Raw genomic sequence first — 20,848 nt, forward strand, 5'->3', positions numbered from 1 at the left:
CGTTCATAACTCAATTGGATTTTAACCAGGCAAAATTTAAATTTGCACAATGTTATAGAAAAAGTCGTACTAAAAATAAGAAATTTAATCTTCACTAAAATGTATTTATTTATGATTAATTTTGTGTGTAGGATTCTGCTTTGTTAAGAAACAGTTAATATCTCCCTTTAACTAAAAAAAAATATCCAAATCTGAACCTCACCAACCCCAACCATCCTTCCTTAATATTTTTTTTCAACTTTGTTAATGTCATCATCGCGACGACCGCAAATAAATTAGTGATTTTTAAATAAAGTTGAACCTAAAATAAATTTTAAAAATAGAAATTGAGTGGTACCTTCTGCACCACTAAGTAAGAAAGGGCGCTAATCAACAAGACTTTGTCTTGGTTCAATGCGCAGTGCAAAGGATGGAGTCTTTCTGATCTCGGAAATTTTAGCAAAATTCTTGCTAGTGGTGGATCTGTTTTTTCTAATTTAACCTTTTTTTAAATAAATTATATTCAAATAATGTACGCAATACAAAATAGATTTATAAAAAAATATCCCCACCTCCATGAATAATCCACGTAGTTACGAATAAAATATTAAATACCACAATAAAAATACATTAATATTAATTTTATGTTTAATTTTTTTAATTGTAAAATCATGTATTTTGCAAAGAATGAACCCCATTTTTAAACAGATTAACAGTAAATTTCAGGACTCTATTTCTGCGGTTTAAGAAAAAAAAATGGGTAATATTTTTTTATCAAATCAATGGAAGCAATAAATTTTTTTTAAACTATTGCAGCAAGTTGAGAGGTTTAAAAGACCATGGTGACTCAATCAATACTTATTTTCCCAAGTAAAAAATTTATCATCGAACTGATCAGGCTGCCCTTGAGCGTATCCCTCGTGTCAAATTTGTTGAAAATGTTTTCATCGATTTTAAAATAAACTGTCTACGGAATGGTTTAGTTGAAAAGCCAGATCACTAAATCACTCACCATCAATTAACGTCAGCAAACATGACAAATATCCGACCTCCATTCTATTTTTGGAAAATTCAGTCAATTCCACTCCCTTTTTTTCACCACACTTCGCCGATGTTTGATTGCGTCATTACAAACTGGAAAGGTACACAAGCCCTTGTTCTAAACATTTTCATTTCGCCAGCCGGCCGGTCTGAAGCGCGGTGAAAAATTACGCGACCACTGACACATATTTTTCGCGCCCAGCTTGTGCCGGATTTCCCCGAAATAATGTGTATGCTAAACTTAAGGTATGGCTACCCATTCACGGCGGTTACCTAGGCAACAGCGTAGCGTTTTTGGCTATCGTAACGAGAACGTTCTCTCGCAAAACGAAGCCAAATGAGGAATATGTGCGGGTGTCTATTTGCTTCCGCCACTGGATTAACAAAGGGCGGGAAATAATATGGGCGTTCGCATGCAAATTTCATGCAAATGCATTCGCCGTCCGCGACGACTTAACGGCCTGCTTTCCGAGCAATAATGATGCAAATTGCATTTCGGGAGAATCTCTTCGCCAAGGTGTGGGTGTGTTTTTCGCTGTAATCTTTTCCGCTCTCTCGTGTTATTTGATTCGAAGAGAAACCACCTGGATTGCATATTAAAAAGGTCTGTGGGCAGATAGCGGTGGAAATTCTCATTTCGAAACGGCGGCGGCGATAAATCAAGGCCGGAAAGGGCAGAGGACAAAAGTGGAGAATTTCAAACAAAAGCTTCTCCGGGATGAAAAGGCAAACAGAGGAGCGAGCTGAGAAAAGGCTAAATATAAAATTGTGTGGAGCAATGGAGATCTTGCGCCATGTGCCGCTCATCTCTTCAATGCACTTTACGCGAACCAATGCCGAGATTTTGTTCAAAACAAACAATCTGATGTGCTCTGTGGAATGCGGAAGTAAAAAGGGAAATATCTGAAAAACCATTGCGAAAGTTAAAATCAATAAAATATAATTTATAATATAAAATATTTTTTTAATAATATAATAAGTAATCGCTTTTAACTATATTTCCAGATTAAATTTTTTAAACGTTTTAATTGTTTCATTAAATTTAATTTTGTATTTTAAAATAATATCATCACTAGATTTTATTTACATAGAGAGTTAAATAAATGAGCGTTTTAAATAATCGATTGGATAATGCTGCAGCCAAAAATTAATATAAAATGAATGATCGAAATCAGGAGGTTGTAGTAAATAATTTTGATGTAATTCAATTAGAATATTCGTGGTAACATAAATTTTAATAACATTTTGCTGACAAAGCCTCAACGCAATAATTTAAATTTGTGTATATTATTACAATGTTTAATCAATATTTGTGCTCGCATCTGGTGCCAAATTCTCGATTACGTTCCAACGCGGACCTCACATAAAAGAGCCGAATGGCCTTAACTGCTCGCGTATCATTGTTTCAAATTATTTCCAAAGCAGCTGGTGCGACGGCTGCTACTAAAAAAGCGAATCTCTCTTGTATTATAAAAGAGGGTTGGCGAGCATATTGATAGGGTTGAGAGGTAATTGGAGCTGCGGAATAGCCGTTTGGCTATTTTGACAGCGCCAGAGTAAATATTAGTCGAAGAGACGCGCGACATACGACGCTTGACCTTGCCGCGATGGATGCTTTGTTGACTCGGGGAGCAGCCATCGCCCCTGAGAAGAATGTGCTCAGGCCACGTCCCATGCATATGAAGTCCAAAATAAAAACCGGAGAGCTATTTGCGGCCGAACGAATTACAAATCACGAGTGTTGCCTGACATTCGAAAAATTCATTTGAAGTCGCGGGTTAATTGCTTTTGGACGACCTCGCCGGTGCGTGCTCCCCGAGAGTTTTCCAACTTATCGCGGTGCCTGCGTCTCATTAGTAGATTTCTTTCTTGTCAGATGTTTCTATCTCTGTTCCTTTCTTGCCACACACGTACTTATTTATCGTAATGTTTTTTTTTTAAATAAACAAATAAATTCAATTATAATTAAATCTTGTGCTTTTCAGCTTTCATCAATTACAAAAATCATGAATACGTACTTCCTGAGTTACTCGGTTTCGGGATAACTGGCAAAAACCAACTTACCAATTTTTTTTTAAGTTAATGATAATTATTATTCTTATTATTGAACTTAGAGCTCAGTTCAGAGTGGATTATCTGTAGATGTGCCCCATCTCCTCATCAACATTTTATTTTCAAAGAAAAAAATATCCAGCAGCGATCACTTCTACAGACCTAAAAACCTAAAAAATTGAATAGTATTTTTTTACAATTTCACTTGGCTGAGGGGAGGTGCCAAAATTTTTAGAATTGGCAATCCAAAATGTATAGCAAATTTAAAAAAGAAGAGAATTTGCCATTTAAATTTCGACTACGGAGGCTTTTGACGAAGTTAGTAGCTTGTTATTCTAGTTAATGTTCGCTGCACTTAAATTAGCTCATAAAGCAAAAAAATAAAACAGGAGAATATTTTAAAATTTGAGGTACAAAAATTTGTATCTCTTAAACTAATATTTTGCAATAAATATTTGATAACTTGTATTATTGAGTTTTTTTTTATTAAATTGTATTTAATTTAGCTAAATTTTTAAATTAATTTGATTTATGTCATATTTTTATTGCAAAAATGGAAAGATAGATTTAAATATTGCCATTTTACTAATTAAATAATGTTTAATTAAAATAAATAGAATAACTGTATTTAATAATTTCGTTCTTAATTATAAATTATATAGCATTTTTACCTGTTTACGGGGCAGTTATTGCCTCTGTGATAACTTAATATATATTATTTGTAACCATTTAAATAAAATAAACCCTCCATTTCAGGAATAAAGCATGATACGTTTTAAAATTCACTTCACAGTTATTATTTCCCATTTTGCAAAATAAACTTCACACGAACTTTCCTCTAAATATATTGGACAAAGCAAAAACTCCTGTCTCATTCCACGGGCCTCGGCTTTTCTCTTCTGATTGTGAGAAATAACAAGAATTGGCACTTGGAAACTCCATCAGGAAGAAAAGCAAAACTACTCGGCAATAACAGTTTCTGCGAAAATGCGAGCAAAGCTCTCGCAACTGCGTCCGCTTCCGCGCGCATAAACTCGTCAAGAGTGTCATTTCGCATTATTATCCTGTTACATTTTCCTCCCGCGACGGCAGCCCTATATATATTTGACAGAAAAAGAAAGAAAGAGATTTTCATTAAGCCCGAGTTATCAGCCGGAGCGGCAACCAGCTGTCGTTTTGGCACCCTCGGCCCCACTGTTTTAAAAGCAGACCACAATTTGTATATATCTAGATGCATAAAAAGCTGCCGGCCGCGTGGTTCATACACAGATTGCGTATAAATCTGACATTAAGCTGGGTGGGCGTGGATTTCAAAAGGCTGAAAAAAGTAAGCTTTGCCGTCGCACAAAGAAGAAAGGTCGAGAACAAAAGATTTAATTTTTTTTAGCATCCAACACATTCGTCACAGAAATTGTTTCGTAATCTGACCAAGTTGGTTTTTATATTCTGGCGAGGAGGAACCTGAAGTTGTTATGACGATGTGGCTGTCATAAACACGGCTCTCCAACTTTTTGCCCCGTCGAGCGATGATTGATTCGCGCCGGCGGCTCATTGTGCTCGCCACGACCCTTCCAGCAGCAATTTTTCACCACCTTTATAAATAAATTTGCCTCCGGCGGATAATACTTCCCTGAAGATTTTTTAACCCTCTCTTTATAGAGTGAGTTATTTTATCGTGGAGTGGAAAGTTTTCGCAAGACAAATGCCGCCGAGTGCCCATTAGCCAATTCATTTTTGCGTGAAAATCTCGGTCCAATTTGGCGCGCCTCGTTAAAAGTTGTTTTAAGAGTTTTTGGCAGACACGACTGGCGAAGGAAGCGGCACAAGAGCCTGCCTGTTATTGCTGCCCGAAAGTTGAAACTTATGCTGACGCGAAGAATTTCATTTGCGAGCGGTTGTTTTTCATCTCGGCTTTGAGCGAATCCACTCACGCTTCGCCGACACGCACAAGTTTTCGCATATCTTCAAAGGCATGCTGGAGTAAGAATGCTCTCAAAAATTACCTTTTGATGTTGGTTTGTTGTTCCTTCACACTTCGATTTCACACAAAAATTAATACTGAATGGGAAAAGCCTTTTATAAAAAAAAACAGTTTATTTTCAAATATATTAAAACGTCATTTTAATTGTCGAACAAAGTTCTTCAATCGTTGTTGGTTTCTATAATTATTATGGTAATAAAATTATTTTTCTTAATAAATGTCAAAATTTTATTATGTTTCTAATGGTTTCAAACCTCATTTCTCTCAAATTGTTTAAAAAAAACCACGTAAATCTACCAATTACAACGCCAACAATAATTTAATTATTACAAAAAATAAGCCCGTCGTTGAAGTTAATTATTTTTTGGGTTTTTATAACAAAGCTAGATAAATAATAAATGTTTATTGCCACATAATTGTTCTATTTTAATACTTTTTGAAAGAACCGGTAGTATTTTGAACAATAACATTAAACAAAAACTTTTCCATAGATTTCACCTAATTTTAAAATTTACAAACAGCTTAGAAATTATTTTCACATAGTACATTAATTCTTTGATACCGTTTCAATGCCCATTTCGTCATTTGAGCAAAATTTGTAATTTTATGAAAAATAATTAGTTAAGTTTAAAATTAGATGAAGCTATCGAAAAGTACTTGTTTAATGTTTTGTAAAACAAAAAATATAATAATGTTCTTGGCATAGTTAAAATATGTCTTTGTAACAATAGACATTAATTTTTTTCAATTATTGATAAAACAATTATATATTAGCCTAATAGAAGAAAAGATCTGATGGGACTATGCTTAGAAAGTGTCGTTGAAGCCTGACAAACTTTCCATAAATTATTGACTAGAGTCAACTTTTTGTGACGGATTCCGAGAAACCATTTTATTAAGTCTGATGATCATAAAGAAATTATTTTCAGCACATTTTTATTACAAAATTGTTTTACGTGCTTTTCACTTTCGATTCGCAAGACACGCACACCTGCATGGAATTATCAGATTCTGCGTCTGTCATCAACCGCCTGCATAACCGCGGTTATGCAACACGCACCGCGTGCGAGCTCAACAGGCTGCGGGAATCCAAATTTCCTGAGAATGCGGATTCCAGAGAGCATTTATTGAAGTTTGAAGGAAGACCTATGATTGGAGTGGTGTGGTTGAATTATTCAAATTTGAATAAGCCGAGAGGAGAAGCCCCGCAAAGAATCCATAAGTGAGAAATTAATGCTTCTTGCGCGTCTATTTTTGACCACGGGCGCGCTTTAACGGGATTTCGGAGGCGCACACTCGCAAGATGAAATATTGGCTGCGGTGATTGGGCCGATACGTGCCCCGGCCAAAAATAAAACATCAATTCGGACTCGTAGATTCGAGCTGGGCGATAAAATTTGATTTAGTGCCGCACCGGCCTGCTGACTGAAAATTCACCTGGGGTGCGTTCGCCGAGAAAGGGCGCGCTCGTAATCGATATTCAATTCTCGCCGCCGGTAAAACACACAGGCGGTCTGCGCTGACGGGTGTCGTGCTCCTTTCTTTATCTCGGGCACACGAGCTGATACACCGGGCCGCGCTTATTGACAAGAAGTCGATACTTAATCTGCACCCAACGGAAGCGAATCAGACTCCGTGTGCCTCGCCTGGGCCTCAAGAGTGCTTTTTGTTGGAGTAAAATAAAATTAAAGTTCTTATTTTCATTTTAAGTATATTTTAAAGTAAAAATTGTATTGTAAATAATAATTTATGAATTTTTAAGTGAGAATAAAAATGTTTCATTAAAAAATATTATAATTATTTTGTATAATATTTAAATTTTGAATCAATACAAAAAAGTTGAATCTGCTTGCAAGAAGCGTTATTTTGGCATCTTATTGTTATTATTTTTCATTGTTACAATCACAATGTTTATATCAAATCTTAAACAAACAAATTGTTTGGAAGAAGGTGATATTTTTGTGCTAATCTGCAAAGATCTTTATATATTTAAGGAAATAACTAAACAGTATCTCTGTGCCACGACACTAATAAAAATGGAATAATTAATAATTAAAAATATTTTTATCTGTATTTCATTTTTTTTTTACTCAACATTTACATAAGGTCTAAGAAAATAAACATAAAAAATTTGGAATGAATGTTTATTTTCCACGACAAAAAATCATTTTTTGATGAAATACAATTATATAAAATGCAACTAATAAAACCAATTTTTACATACCTTCTTTTAAATGTAGTTAATTTCTTTTTATTTAATATTTTAATTTTATTTTTAAACATTCTTCCTGCAAAAAATAAACTCCTTGTTCAAAAAAGCCCAATGCATGTAAATTCCTCATTTCATAGAATTGCATGTAACGTGGCTGGTAGGCATGTTCATGTTTAATTCATATTAACCACTTCTTTTGATAAACCACGCAGATAGGAGACACAAAAATGAATGAAATATTCTTATTTCGATCTAAATTGGTCAATTTTGCAGTCGGGCCACTGTGACAAAACGCTCAAAACACAATTAAACGGTCACGGCCGCCGATTCAGCACGCACGATAACGCATCTCAATTCACGTTCGTCAATTCTCTTCATTCACAAACCAAAAGTTCCATCGAGCTTTGAAAACCAATGTTATGAGCAGGCACGCTCGGAAATAAAACTTCATGCTTCTGAAGAGCAATAAACTTTTTAAAAGTCGACCGGCTTCTTTCCGTCCGGCTGCAGCTGCGCTGTTTTTTCAAAACTTCTTATTTGATCGTGTGTATGTTTTGCATTTGTTTGCTTTGCTTATTTGCTGCCAGACCGAGAAAGCTCGTAGGTCTTTATTTTTAGGTCAAACTTTTATCTCACTGGTGCACAGCGCTGGCTAGAAAAACTGCAACTGCAGTCGGTGAGGTTAAAAACGGGTGCAACCATTCATAGAATAACACACAGGGATGTATTAATGTGCTGTGAATTATTTTTGTGGAAAATTGCTCAGCAATTCGTATCGTGTCGGCCAGAACACGATTAGCATCGTTTTAATCTATGCACAATGACCGCGATGTCTATAAATTATTGGTACCTTCCAATGAAAAGACAGTATTTTTTTTTTTACATTTTCTGAATTTAGTTTTGAAAACTTGAATCCTGCTAAGAATGCTTTTTGGTTACGAACTTTGAACATAAGATTTAAAAAAAAAATCCTGGTTTAAATGCAGCAACTGTGTAACATATTTTGTAATACTTCTTCTGCTTCAAAAACTGATGAGAAATCACCACTGATTAAAAAAAAATGTAGGAAAGGTGATGAACGCCTGAGTGCCGAGTATCAGGATGATAATTTCTGTTTTGAAGCTGTCCTCAGTGGCTTTTGGGAGAATAATATTTTTTAGTTGATTTTCCTGGAGAATTTGTGTCTTACTTGTTTGTATGTAAACGTTGAACATGGCAGTCAAAAATATCGGAGATACAAGGAGAAGAACTTTGCGGGTGCGATTGAACTAAAAAAAAATTAATTTGTCTGCTCAACGCCATCGCAAAAAAAAATCATTCAGTACCGTGCGGACGAAGCCTTTGTAAATCTTGAAGAGAAAAATGATTGCAGCCAGGGCCAGCATGTTGGCGATCAGGGTCAAAAAATCATCTGCATCTGGAATCCAAGTGAAGGATATGAAAACGGTCGTCATTGCAAGCAGGATCGCTGTCCTCATGGTGGCCCTCATCACTCTCGCAGCACTTAACTGGATTAGTGGATTCAGAAAAAAATTATTTCAAAATCTATCAAATTAATTTTTCAAATACCTCAGGCATGATTAGGAAATAATTCTCAGAGAAACGTTGTTATTCTTCACAACAATCGGAGTAAATTTGGTAACCAATAATTAAGAATTTAAATACACATTTCATTATTTGACAACAATGAACGTTAAACTGCAACACAACAATTCTGCCTGCGAGATCTATTTGACGAATAGGTTGGAATAGCAACTAAATCAAATGAATTATTTTTAAATTTGGCATTTTTTCCCATAAAATTTAATTTTGCATTCAGGGGTTATAAAATTTTTAAATAGCGGCAATTAACTGAAAAATAAAAATGTTAGCAGACTTTATATGATAGAGGAAAATTGGATTCATTAAACAATTTTGACTAGCACAAAAGAAGAAAAAAAAATAATAAAATAAATAAAGCCATATATTAATTTTGGCGTAGTTTACACGTTAAATTTTTCTGAGTGTAATCAATCAGATTTATATGGAAAATTAAAATAAACTTAAAATTTAGAAGTGTGAAGCTAAAAAAAAAAAAAAATATTGCGTGGTGCCATAATAAAAATTTGTGACATCTGATCAAAGGTTGGTATATAATTATTATTGACTTGCTGAATCACAGATGCAATAAAAATTTATTTTGAACCAAAGTCCCTTAGAAGGTAGAATTAATTTAATCAGGTGGTCCAAAGTCTTCATATTGTAACAAATGTGTTATCGAAATAATAAACACGCGATAAAAAGACGTTTATGACAATGGCAAAGATATAAATGAGCAATGTTTACCTGATACAAAACTCAACTCTGCTTCCAGCACCGTGATACATCAGACGTTAGTTTTTGTTTAGCAAAATGAATGACTCGCTGATTTTGATACTTTTCTCACCATGGTGCCTATTCTTGGGGTTAACAATCGGAATCTACTTTTACCTGACCAAAAACTTCACCCACTGGCGAGACATGGGAGTACCTTTCCTCAAGCCGCACCTGCTTTTTGGAAACACGAGCAAGAGAATCACATTGCAAATTTCATACCCGGAAATGCTGGACGAACTCTATCAACAATTCGATGGCGAAAAAATTGCAGGTAAAAAAATTATGTTTGGGAAAGTAAGCGATAAGATGAATTTTATTTTACTAATTTTTAGTTTAATTTTCCAAAATTTGCACTAAAATCCGCAGGTATATTTGAAGGCAGGCTGCCTCGTATGATGATAAGAGACCCTGAACTTCTAAGGCAAGTCTTGGTTCGCGACTTTGACAGTTTTGTAGACAGGGCTCTGGTTTCAATCCACCCTGATGCATATGAAGAGAACATGCTTGTATCGCTAAAGGGGTCACACTGGAAGGCACTTAGATCTGTTTCGACGCCAATTTTCTCATCAGGTGAGGCAAATTTGAGAACCATGTTAATGAATAATATTATTGAATCATAAAATTTAAATTATTTGAGCACCGACATGAGCGATGACTGAAACAGTTGCATAAAACCTAAGTAATGAACTTTACTGGTCACTGAGCATTCAACAATAAACTTTATTAATTAAATTTATGAGAAATGATGACAACAAAAATTTTAATTTTTAATAATGATTTAATAAATAAATTTATTACTTTATGAAAAAAATTATAAATTATAAATATAATAATTAAACTACATTAAGCTTGGGTTTGGTAGAATTTATACATTTATTATTATTGTTTTTTAAATAATATAATCAAAATTTGTTACATTATCTAGTAAAATTTGTAAATTTTATGTATGTATAATTAAATTATAGGAAAAATAAAGGCAATGTCAAATTTGGTGACAAAATGCGCGGGCCAACTGTGCCAGTACCTGGACGAGTACGTCATTCCTGAAGGTGGTGAGGTGGATGCAAAAGAAATGTACGGCCGCTTCACCATGGACGTGATCGGTACTTGTGGCTTCGGCGTCCAGTGCAACTCTCTGCAGGACCCTGACGCCGAGTTCGTGCGGGTCATTTCAAAGTTCAGCGACTTATCAGCAGTGGAGCGTTTCAAATTCTTCGTTTCTATCCTGGTTTTCAACAGTTCGACGCTGGCCAGGCTGATCGGTGTGCACTTCATGAACCAAGAAACCGTCCGGTACGTCGCCGGTTTGGTGTTCAAAAGCAAAAAGGAAAGGGCCAGTCAAATAAACAGCCAGCGGGTGGACTTCCTCAAACTGATGTTTGACGCTCAAGCTGGCAAACTGAAGGGCACAGCAGAAAAATCCAAGGATTTGTTTGAAAAGGACGCTCAACTTCAAGGAACAGTTGAAGTTGAAAAAACAGGTAGAATTAAATAATTCTGTTATTGCCATTTTTCACCTTCAAAAATCATTAGGCTGATAAAAATATTAAAATATAATTGCCTAAATTATTTTCGCTGATTTCAGTTTTAACAGACGAAATTCTGGTTGGCCAATGTCTCCTCTTTTTACTGGCTGGTTTTGACACCTCCAGCACCCTCCTGTCCTTTGCATCTTACGAACTCGCCCTGAATCCCAACATTCAAGAAAAAGCAAGAGAAGAGGTAGTGGAAGTTTTGGGAAAAAGTGACGGAGAGCTGAATTACGATGTTATCAACGACATGCCGTATCTTGAAAATGTCCTTTTGGGTAATTATTCAAAATTATTAAAAAGCTTTCAAAATATTTTTTTTATCTCTTAAGAGACTTTGAGAAGGCATCCGCCAGTGTCCAGGGTCGAGAGGACCTGTACGGCTTCTTCGTACAAAATCCCTGGAACGTCCGCAGTGCTGAAGAAAGGCGACGTCATTATGATACCAATCAGGGGTCTCGCTCTTGATCCGAAACACTTTCCAGATCCGTTTAAGTTTGACCCTGACAGGTTCTTGCCTGAGAAAAAAGCCAAACGGTCACCGTATGTTTTTCTACCTTTTGGAAGTGGGCCAAGAAATTGCATAGGTTTGAAAATTAATATAAATATTTAAAAGTGAAATATCAGTTTATTTTTCACCACAGGAATGCGGTTTGCAATGATGAGCACCAAACTGGCGATGGCTACCCTTTTAAAGAGTTACAAATTTGAAACTTGTAACAAAACAAAGGTACCGTACAAAATGGAAAAAGCTGGAAATCTCCTTAAGGCAAAGGACGGCGTTTGGATAAAAATCTCTAAAATTTAATAATTTATAATAAATAAATATAATATTGCATTATTTTATAGTTGTTGATGTAATAAGGTTCAAAGCTTAATCATTTGCAAATACAAAGATATAGAATAAAAAAATTATTTAGTTAATAAATTTTAAATGCGGAAAACTCACGCAGCTAATTTTTAAAAAAAAAATAGAATTTCTGAATAAAAAATTTCATAAACAAACTGAAAATCATGCATTTCGGCAGTGAATAAAAGTGTAAATTGAAAATGAATTACATTAATTACAATTTTTTATAAAAGTTTTAGTCGAAATTTTTGAGAAAAGAAAATTGAAAAAATGTTCTTCCTGGATTATTTAGGGTCAATGCATGTTTTTATTTTGTTTCACAACAACAAGCCTTTTATTATTTTCTTTTATATTTAAAATGTTTTGGAATTGAAAAAAAGTAGCAATGCCGGAACGTTAAATTAAACTGCTTGCGAGGGAATTATAAACTGTGAATATCAGCAAAAATCAAACCACAATGCTGAAAAAGAAGAGACTGCGGATTGCGAGAAAAAGGGATGCAAAAAAAATCACACGGTGCAAAAATAAAAACAAAAATCGCGGTAGGTTCTGTTCCACCGCGCATTCACGTTTACATACAGCCCAATTATTTATCTGGATTAATAGCGCCGCGGGAGGTTTTCTGTGTGCGCTGCGAATTCGGATGCGGTGGCTCATGAAAAATTTGCATCGCGCGGCGAAATGCGCAAAACAAGAGGCCGCCCGTGCTGCCATAGGCCGTGCAGAGAGAAAGAGAGGCACCTCCAGAGAGCACTTTTGCCTCTATTTCTGGACGCTCCAGCGCCCAAATGTTTACAAAACGGACGCCTAAAAATATGACACTTTAAAGTAATAGTGGAAGGCGCACGCCCAGAGGCCGCCGCCAGAGTTAAACACGCGCATTTTATTTTATAAACACTTCGGCCGCGCGTGATTTATTCCCCGGCCCAACTTATGGAAATGCTGGCTGCACTTATGCTCCGCTGAAATATCGCTCGCTGGCCACAGCCGCTCTCTGCTGAAGGAGATAAATCGTTTCGGGCCAAACTCTGCCCCCTATGCAGCTGCGAGGGCAAAAAAAAAAAAATGACGTCCGACGTGCATTTGCACTCTTGTTTCGCTAATGGACCGGGAAGAGGATCCTAGTCGCGCGAACAAAAGGCCGTGCATTGATCATTTCAATGTTTCCATAGCAGGATAAGGAAAAGAGAAATTACAGAGTGGCTTTGATTGAATCAATAATTTCAGATGGATAAGATTAAGCAATACACAACTCAAAAATCCATCGAGGAAAAGCCGAATTTTAAATTCAAATCACCATATGAATAATCAATTATAATGATGATTTGTAGACAAAACTGCTCAACATACACCTTCATCTTAAAATTCTTCAACACAAAAAGCACTAATCCTTTTACTTATTGAATCAGTTATTTTGATGTTAAAATAATAATCATCAAATATTTTATAAAAATACATCAGAATTAAAATAATTTTATATTTTTTTGATTAATTTTATAGTGTCGAAATTTCCAGTTAATTAAGATGTAATTTAATTTTTCGAATTAAAACGTCCTTTTAATTTTTCTATATGTATTATCCATCAGACAATGAAATCCGTTTACCAACCATGTGCAGAGTCAAAAGAGCTAAAACGAGAGTTAAATTTATTAAGATCATTCTATATGACATACAACTACTGGTTTATACTTTGAAAATTTATACCTATATTGCAATTGCAATAACATACACATAAGGTACGTAATTTTAAGCCACGCAATTTAAGGAATGTATTGTAATTATATAAAAAAATTTAAAAATAAGATATATTATATAAGAAAAGAATTAAATTCATTTTATATAAAGTTTAAATTATTATGTGATATACATATATTTTTTAATATTATTATATATTATTTTTTACAAGCATCAAAATAAAAAAATGTATTAATAACCATTTTTTTTTTAACAGTAACTTTGTTTTAAATATCAATTTGCACTTGCTATACTGGGTTTGATGTTTGCAGAATCATTTATTTATTTTCTTTTCATTAAATTAAATACTATTTAATTCTCACGCGCAGACTGAAAAATCGTCATTCTTCTTTTGATTAAGTCAACGCGCGACAGCTCGGCTCACGTGCGACTCTCCATAATTTATGCAATACATCCTGAATCCTTGCTTGGCTTCTCTTTCTCACCTTCTGATTTTTTAATGGTCCGTCCAAAACCTGCGTTCAGCTTGTAAAGGAAAGAGATAGTTGTAGAGAAACAAGATGGATCGATGTACAATCTGCTGGACCGCTATAGATGCGTCACAATCGGCTTTATTTGTTTTGGTTCCTCTTTCCGGGTGACAAATGTACCGTATTATGTCGAAACTTTCTCACCATCTTCCAGAATTTATGTTGCTGGATTAATAAGTAAGAAAGTATAAGAATTTCCTAATATAACCCAAATGTCGTCAAACAACTTTTGCCTGATGCAAAAGACTTTGTTGGGATATGAGGTCAAAAACCTAATAAAATTCGAGCATCAGGAGAAAATTCCAGAAAAAATAATATGCTTTTTTTTCTCTCCACAACAGTGTCGCAGCAGTTTTGCAGATGTTTTCACGGGAAGGGCGAGAAAATCGAGAAAAATGCGCCACAGCCATGTTTTGGTGGCTATAAAATTATAATTTCTCCTGTTGCTGGATAAAAATTTAACGGTGGCGAAAATTATATTTATGGGCGCACACCACGACGCGGCCGGTTCTTTTTCTAACTCCCTATGTACGGAACAACGAAAGGATTTATATAATTCTCGCGCGGAAAACTCACAACACGCGGCCAAATATAGTCGTAAAGTTGAAATTTGGAGCCGCTCCAAGATAAAGGAGAGAAAGATGAGCCGCCATAACTGAGAAATGCAAACACACGAAAGCCAGAAAGTCGTCTCGTTAAAGGTGAAGTTAGTCTCTGCGATTTTAGCACATATATTGAAGCTGAAACAAAAGAGCGACTGGCTCCCTATAATAGGCCAATGGAAAAAATTATCCTTGATCATGTTTAAAAATTATATAAGCCCAAAATTGTTGGGCAGGAGCACGATCAAGCACAAAGAGTGTTCCTATTTAATATATTTTGCTTTCATACGTTTGATTTTCAATTCATTAGATAACAAAATAAAATTTTAACATTTTCATAATAATTATTCAGTTAAATTATTTTTAATAATATTTATTCGTTACAGAAAATTTAAGTTTTTTCTAGTAAATTATAAGGAAATGTTTATTTTCTTTGGGACTGTTGAAGGTGAAAAATTTGCAATTTTATATAAAAATAGAAAAGATTGGCATGATTAGATGAATTATTATTCAATAAAATTTTTATTTAGTGCTTTTGTTTTCAAAAGGTGCTTTAGTAAGACTTAAAGATATTCTTACTTATTTGCATTTTCTTGCCACCTCGGTTGGCCCCGCCAATTCATTTGCATTGCTGGTGGAGCAGCAAAGCGATTTTCAGTTTTCGCTCGTTCTCTCAATTATAAACTCGCTACACAAAGAGCAGCAGATATGCTTAAGAAGAAACGGCACGAGACCGTCGGGACCGACTGGCGGTGATTTACTGTCCTTGCGGGAAAAAGCCTGCGACATTTTCTCCTGCGAATAAGAAGCTTGGAGTTTGTTCAATTTAAAGGCAATTCTTTAGCTACTATCACGTCATCGGTGCATAAAATCTTTTGAAATAATTTATTATTTTAGGAATTACGTAATCAAGAACACAACATAAGATTTAATATTTAATATTATGTGAATAAAAAAGGTAAAATTTTATCCTGAGTAAATTCAAACTAACACAGAGTAAAGAACCAATAATATCAATGCTTTTTTCCTACAAAATATTTTCATGAAAGTTGCAAATATTGCTAAGTTTGCAAATATTTTCTAAGGTCTTTCAATTATAATTCTAAAATCAATTTAATTTCACTAAATTTCAATCTTTTCTGGCCATTTATTATTTTAATATGAGAACCTTATTTGTGTGCTTTTAAATAATTTAATTTTTTATTTGGATCAAGAGTGAATTTCTCCACAGCAAGTTGCAATCCGGTGGCTTTGCTAAAAGTGTAGTTTGTGAGTCATGTACCAGATAATTTTGACATTAGGCGGAAAGCACGTGGCTGCGATGATGGGAAAAGTTGATCTTTGCTGGAGAGAGAAGAGCAGCTACACTCAAATTAAAGGGATTGAGCTCCCGAGAGTAATGCCAAAAAGGCCGAGAGCAGCAAACGGGGCCGAGCGCGCGCAATATCTGCAGCACCAAATGAAGGCAGAGTGAACACGCGTTCAGCACCACTCAACCCAAGGCGCGATAAAACCGGAAAAAACTTTTCCACTCACACGAATACAAGAAGGAGAAAACTCCGACATTGCTAAAATTCAAAATGAAAAATATAAAATGTTCCAGGTTTACAGTTCTGTTTTTTTCAAATTACCAACATACATTTTTGTCACAATTAAATAAATTTTCATCTGTTTCGTTTTGGTTGAACCGCCTTTAAACCACAGCAGAACTTTTTTCGTGTATTTACAAAATCTAACGAATTGAAATATTGATATATCAAAGATATCTTTTTGGATAAACCAGTAATGTATTATTTGAGAATTGTGATTATGAATTATTTACTTAAAACATGAATATGTAATAATTGTTATTACAAAATTCAATTCATAGTTAAAATAGGGTAATTAAGTGAATAACAATAATTAAACACAAACTTGATAAAGGGTGAAAGGCATAAAATAGTCAAAGAATAGTTTAAGTAAGAAAATGTTACTTGATTTACAATCCTCTTTGCTAATTAGATAAATAAAATTAAAATTTTTTATTTATTTTCCTCTACGTCCATGTAGATCTATTCTCAATAAATATGGCATTATATTTAAAAATCTCTTTCCACCACACAATTCAAAATGAACAGTTATATTTTTGTGTGAAATTAAATTACAAAATATAATCTTTTGTATGCGTTTGTCAGATTAGATAGGACAACTACTTTATTATATTATTTTGTAAAGTTATATCACTTTATGGAAAGAAAAAAAAATATTCGGATGATAATGAACAAAAAAATTATCTACAATTTTGATATTAAAAAAATCTTTTTCCTGCGTTGAAAATGAGTAGGGGATCCGAGAGGATTTAAGATTTATATTCTTGTAACAGACAGTAAGTATCAAGTATAAGTGACAAGTCTTCCTGATCAGATCTTTATAAATAAAATATATGCCTTGAGTGTAACCAGTCTAAAACAGGTTTTGCTACTATATTCATTGTCAGATTCGGCCTGGCCAATGTTTTTGATGGCCTTCAAAAATTGATATAGCCCGGTGTTTCTTTGAAATGCTCACTGGAAGTGGAGTGGAATTAGCGAGCATAAAAAAATATAATTGTTGCTTTTGCATATTTGCAAGTGCCTCGCACATCACCGCAAGTGCTCTGTCCCATCAGTGGCAGCGAAATTACTCCGCTCAGCAAGCACGCCGGCCGCCGAAATTCGGAAGCAAAAAAACTGGTGAGGTAAAAAAAAACAAATCTACTTATTAGCACGAAAGCCCACTGTGGTGGGATGCTGACCGTTTTTTACATCACAATTGTTGTCTTCCCGGAGATAACCTAGCCACTGGCATAGCGCGCGGTGCGCCGCGATGTTCACAAAACTGATCCTTTTCGTGAAGTGGCCACTTTTCACCTTCATTGTTTTTCAAACAACTAGTCTTTTCGGCGTCCAGGTAACTAAATATTATTTTATACAATTTTTACATTAAAACACAAGAAAAAAAAATTAACGTCTTCATTGTGAAGAATATAATTTGAAGATTTTGCAGAATATTCACATGCAAATTAGCAAGAGGGTAGAACCCCAAATAAATTTAACTATAAGCATGCGCATATCCTTCATTAAAGTTCTTGAGAAATGAATAAATTAAAAAAGCTAATCATTGTTTACTAATTAAAATTAAATTTATGTTTCATTTTATAGGCAAATGAATTGATATTAGTTGATAATTCCGTCATTACCGTGACAAACCACACCACGTTTGCAGTCTACGTGCCATACACCTTAATATATTTCACCTATTGGGGAGGCAAGTGCAAATAAATTATATTAAATTTCCATCATTCTGAAAATGAAAAAAAATAGGTGGAATAAAACAGGAGCTTAAGTCTGAACCTCAGGCTCAGTCTCGAATACTCGGCGGAACAGCGGCGGTGGCCGAACAGTTCACTTTTTACATTTACGTTGAGGCCACCAAATATAACGGAATTGTAAAATGCGGCGGTGCCCTGCTCTCTGAAGATTGGGCAATAACATCGGCCACCTGTGTTGCTGCGTAGGTTGACTAATGCCTAAAAAAAAATTGAATTTGAACAAAACGTGATTTTAAACGTGATTTCTCATTCAGAGCCGCGACGATTCAGGTGTACGCGGGAATCATCGCGCCTCCGACCGCGACCGACACCATGGTGTACGCCAGAGCCATTATCCATCCCCAGTTTAGGTTCAACTACAAAGTGCACAATCTGGCACTTCTGAAATTCAGGGCTTCAATACCACTTGGAAGTATAAAAAACCTTAAAAACATGCACTCGGAAATAAATAAAAATATATAAAAAAAAATAACAGTTTATAGGGGCTTGAACTAAAAAAAAGTTTTATTTTTTAACATTTCTGTTAAATTTTTAGTTTCGAATGAATGAGAAATTAACATCAGAGATTAGATTTTCAAGTTTGGAAATTTCATAATATTTTAATATCAATAGAAGTTTCAGATACGCAATACAGATGAAATAATATTTACGCGTCAAAATTTAAAAAAAAAAATAAAATAAAAAAATAAATAGCATGCGAAAAATTTCAAATAAATACATGGTAAAGGTAGAGTAGCTGCAAAATAAAATAATTCCTCTTGTCTTTCATCAATTGAAAAAAATATGTATTAATCAGTGAATAGTAAAAAAATTGTATTAAAAAAGGGAAATATACAAAATTCATAAATATTAGGAACGTATTTAATCGAATTTTTACAATTTCAGTTTCGATTGCGCCAATAAGAATTTTAGCCTATGACCTGTCCAAAGTCAGAACTGACTTAACGCTGCGGACAATGGGACTTGGAACGTCAGACGATTGTGTGTAAAATTCTACAAATTTGTCCTGTTGATAAAAGTTCATGAAATCTTATAATTTCAAGTAATTGTTTTGCTCAAACATTTCAACAAATTTTTTTACTTTATTTTAACCATTTTAACTTTGAATTTATTTTCAGCAACTGACGTTGGTACCGAATTACAGTATGTAGATTTGCCGCGGATTAGACGGCAATTCTGCAACATTCAGACCTCAAATTCTTTCATTGACTACCCACTAAACACCGAGTGTTTGGGCACGGAGGGAGGGTCAAAAGGATTCTGCTTTGTAAGTAAATTGGAGAATATTTTTTTTTGCATGCTCAATTCCTGATTTGATCGCCCGATTAGAAAATCTAATAAATTACATTCTTCCTTGCACGTAGGTCGACATTGGCGGTCCAGTGGTTTACGTAACACCCGGCACTCAACCCAACGTTGAGGATTTCAAGTTGGTCGGAATCAACTCGGAATTCGTGGGCTGCCCAAGCAATCAGCCGATGGCCTTCACCAGACTGGCTCCTTACGTTTCTTGGATTAGAGTACAAACAAAGAACACTTTTTTCTCTTAGTAACAATTCTTTGATGGATTTCGTAGACTGCGATATCAGTTTTTTTCTTTTAAAAAGTGACTATAAGAAAAATCCGCTGCTATTAATGGTCAAATTTAAATTATAATTAGTGCAAAATTATAGCATAAAATTAGCAAAATGCTGCGAAATTATATATCTAACAATGTGTACAATAAAGCTTAAAAAGCTTTTCCCGCAAAAAACTTATTGCAATAGCAATTAAGTATAATTTAACCATTATAGATAGCAATACCAGGTGCCTAATTGTATTTTAGTTATGTTTTGCTGCAATAAAAAAATAGTAAGTATAGAAGTGAAGTGACGTTTTACAACTGGCAGCGCTCATAAATTTGGCTTAATATTACACTAGAAGAAAAACATAATATTTACAATTTTTCTATGTACAGCAATTAAAATGAGTTGTTCCTGCAATAAAACAATCTTCAACTTCTGAAAATTCTGCAATAATTTGTTCCAGTAAAACTTTATGAAAGCAATTAAATCATTACGCTGTATGTGCCATGAATAGATGTTTGTTTTATTTTAGCACATTGATTGAGAGACAGAAATCGATTATTATGATAGACTTTGATTTTTAAACAAAATTGTTTAGGAGAAAAAAGTTAAAAAAAAAAATCAAATAAGCATTGCAGACTTGTAATAAAGTGAATTATTCAATAGCACCTTAATATGTACAATTAGAATCACATTGCTTGAAAAATTTAATTAAAAATATTAATAATAGCAATAGTTTTACATGCGATTAAAAAAAAATATGTGGAAAATACGTGGTGCTGGCACCCTTTTATAGAACGAAAGAAGTGTGTCCCGTAAAATATAGGCTGAGAAAATGCTCTGCATCATAAACCTGTTTTAATGACGACGAGATTATGTTCAATAAAATGTTCTCGCTCAACACCAGATTTTTTTTTGTGTTGGTCTAAACGTTAAGTGTGTCAAAAAGTATTTTAGGATTTTGCTGGATTTGATTTTCACATCTTTCGCATGTGTGCCAATGCTGCACGTGTATAATAATTTTGCATGCCAGCTGAACGATGAGAAAGAAAGAAATTGAAGTTATTTTTAATAATCTACTAATTTTTTTGCACGTGCATTCTGAAAA

General features: G+C 34.4%; 2 protein-coding genes across 4 annotated transcripts; both read left to right on the forward strand.

The window, feature by feature from the left end:
* Positions 1 to 9,586: 9,586 nt before the first annotated feature.
* On the forward strand, positions 9,587 to 12,032 carry LOC132202219 (probable cytochrome P450 6a14). Its single transcript, XM_059628996.1, has 6 exons — positions 9,587 to 9,891; positions 9,987 to 10,190; positions 10,586 to 11,101; positions 11,206 to 11,427; positions 11,482 to 11,736; positions 11,794 to 12,032. Exons 1-6 carry the CDS (start codon positions 9,657 to 9,659, stop codon positions 11,955 to 11,957), a joined length of 1,596 nt encoding a protein of 531 aa, XP_059484979.1. The 5' UTR covers positions 9,587 to 9,656; the 3' UTR covers positions 11,958 to 12,032.
* Positions 12,033 to 17,391: 5,359 nt separating this feature from the next.
* On the forward strand, positions 17,392 to 20,658 carry LOC132202427 (trypsin-1-like). Of its 3 annotated transcripts, none has more exons than XM_059629341.1 (8): positions 17,392 to 17,542; positions 17,634 to 17,754; positions 18,006 to 18,111; positions 18,168 to 18,357; positions 18,430 to 18,587; positions 19,061 to 19,156; positions 19,294 to 19,442; positions 19,540 to 20,658. In XM_059629341.1, the coding sequence occupies exons 2-8, from the start codon at positions 17,671 to 17,673 to the stop codon at positions 19,723 to 19,725; spliced, it is 969 nt and encodes a 322-aa protein (XP_059485324.1). In that variant the 5' UTR covers positions 17,392 to 17,542; positions 17,634 to 17,670; the 3' UTR covers positions 19,726 to 20,658. The 3 variants fall into 3 exon arrangements, with proteins under 3 accessions (XP_059485324.1, XP_059485325.1, XP_059485323.1); XM_059629342.1 differs by having other exon boundaries at positions 17,404 to 17,537; XM_059629340.1 differs by having other exon boundaries at positions 17,425 to 17,754.
* The last annotated feature ends 190 nt before the right edge of the window (positions 20,659 to 20,848 follow it).

The sequence above is a fragment of the Neocloeon triangulifer genome, unplaced genomic scaffold (assembly GCF_031216515.1).
Source record: "Neocloeon triangulifer isolate White Clay Creek 2 clone unplaced genomic scaffold, ASM3121651v1 ptg000015l, whole genome shotgun sequence".
Classification (NCBI taxonomy): Eukaryota; Metazoa; Arthropoda; class Insecta; order Ephemeroptera; family Baetidae; genus Neocloeon; species Neocloeon triangulifer.

Bases quoted from the DNA above. Each gene is read 5' to 3' on its own strand.
- LOC132202219 (XM_059628996.1), top strand. From the start codon at position 9,657: ATGAATGACTCGCTGATTTTGATACTTTTCTCACCATGGTGCCTATTC. The intron at 11,102-11,205 runs GTAGAATTAAAT...CGCTGATTTCAG, and splicing joins AGTTGAAGTTGAAAAAACAG to TTTTAACAGACGAAATTCTG. The intron at 11,428-11,481 runs GTAATTATTCAA...TTATCTCTTAAG, and splicing joins TCTTGAAAATGTCCTTTTGG to AGACTTTGAGAAGGCATCCG.
- LOC132202427 (XM_059629341.1), top strand. From the start codon at position 17,671: ATGTTCACAAAACTGATCCTTTTCGTGAAGTGGCCACTTTTCACCTTC. The intron at 17,755-18,005 runs GTAACTAAATAT...TTCATTTTATAG, and splicing joins CTAGTCTTTTCGGCGTCCAG to GCAAATGAATTGATATTAGT. The intron at 18,358-18,429 runs GTAGGTTGACTA...TTTCTCATTCAG, and splicing joins TCGGCCACCTGTGTTGCTGC to AGCCGCGACGATTCAGGTGT.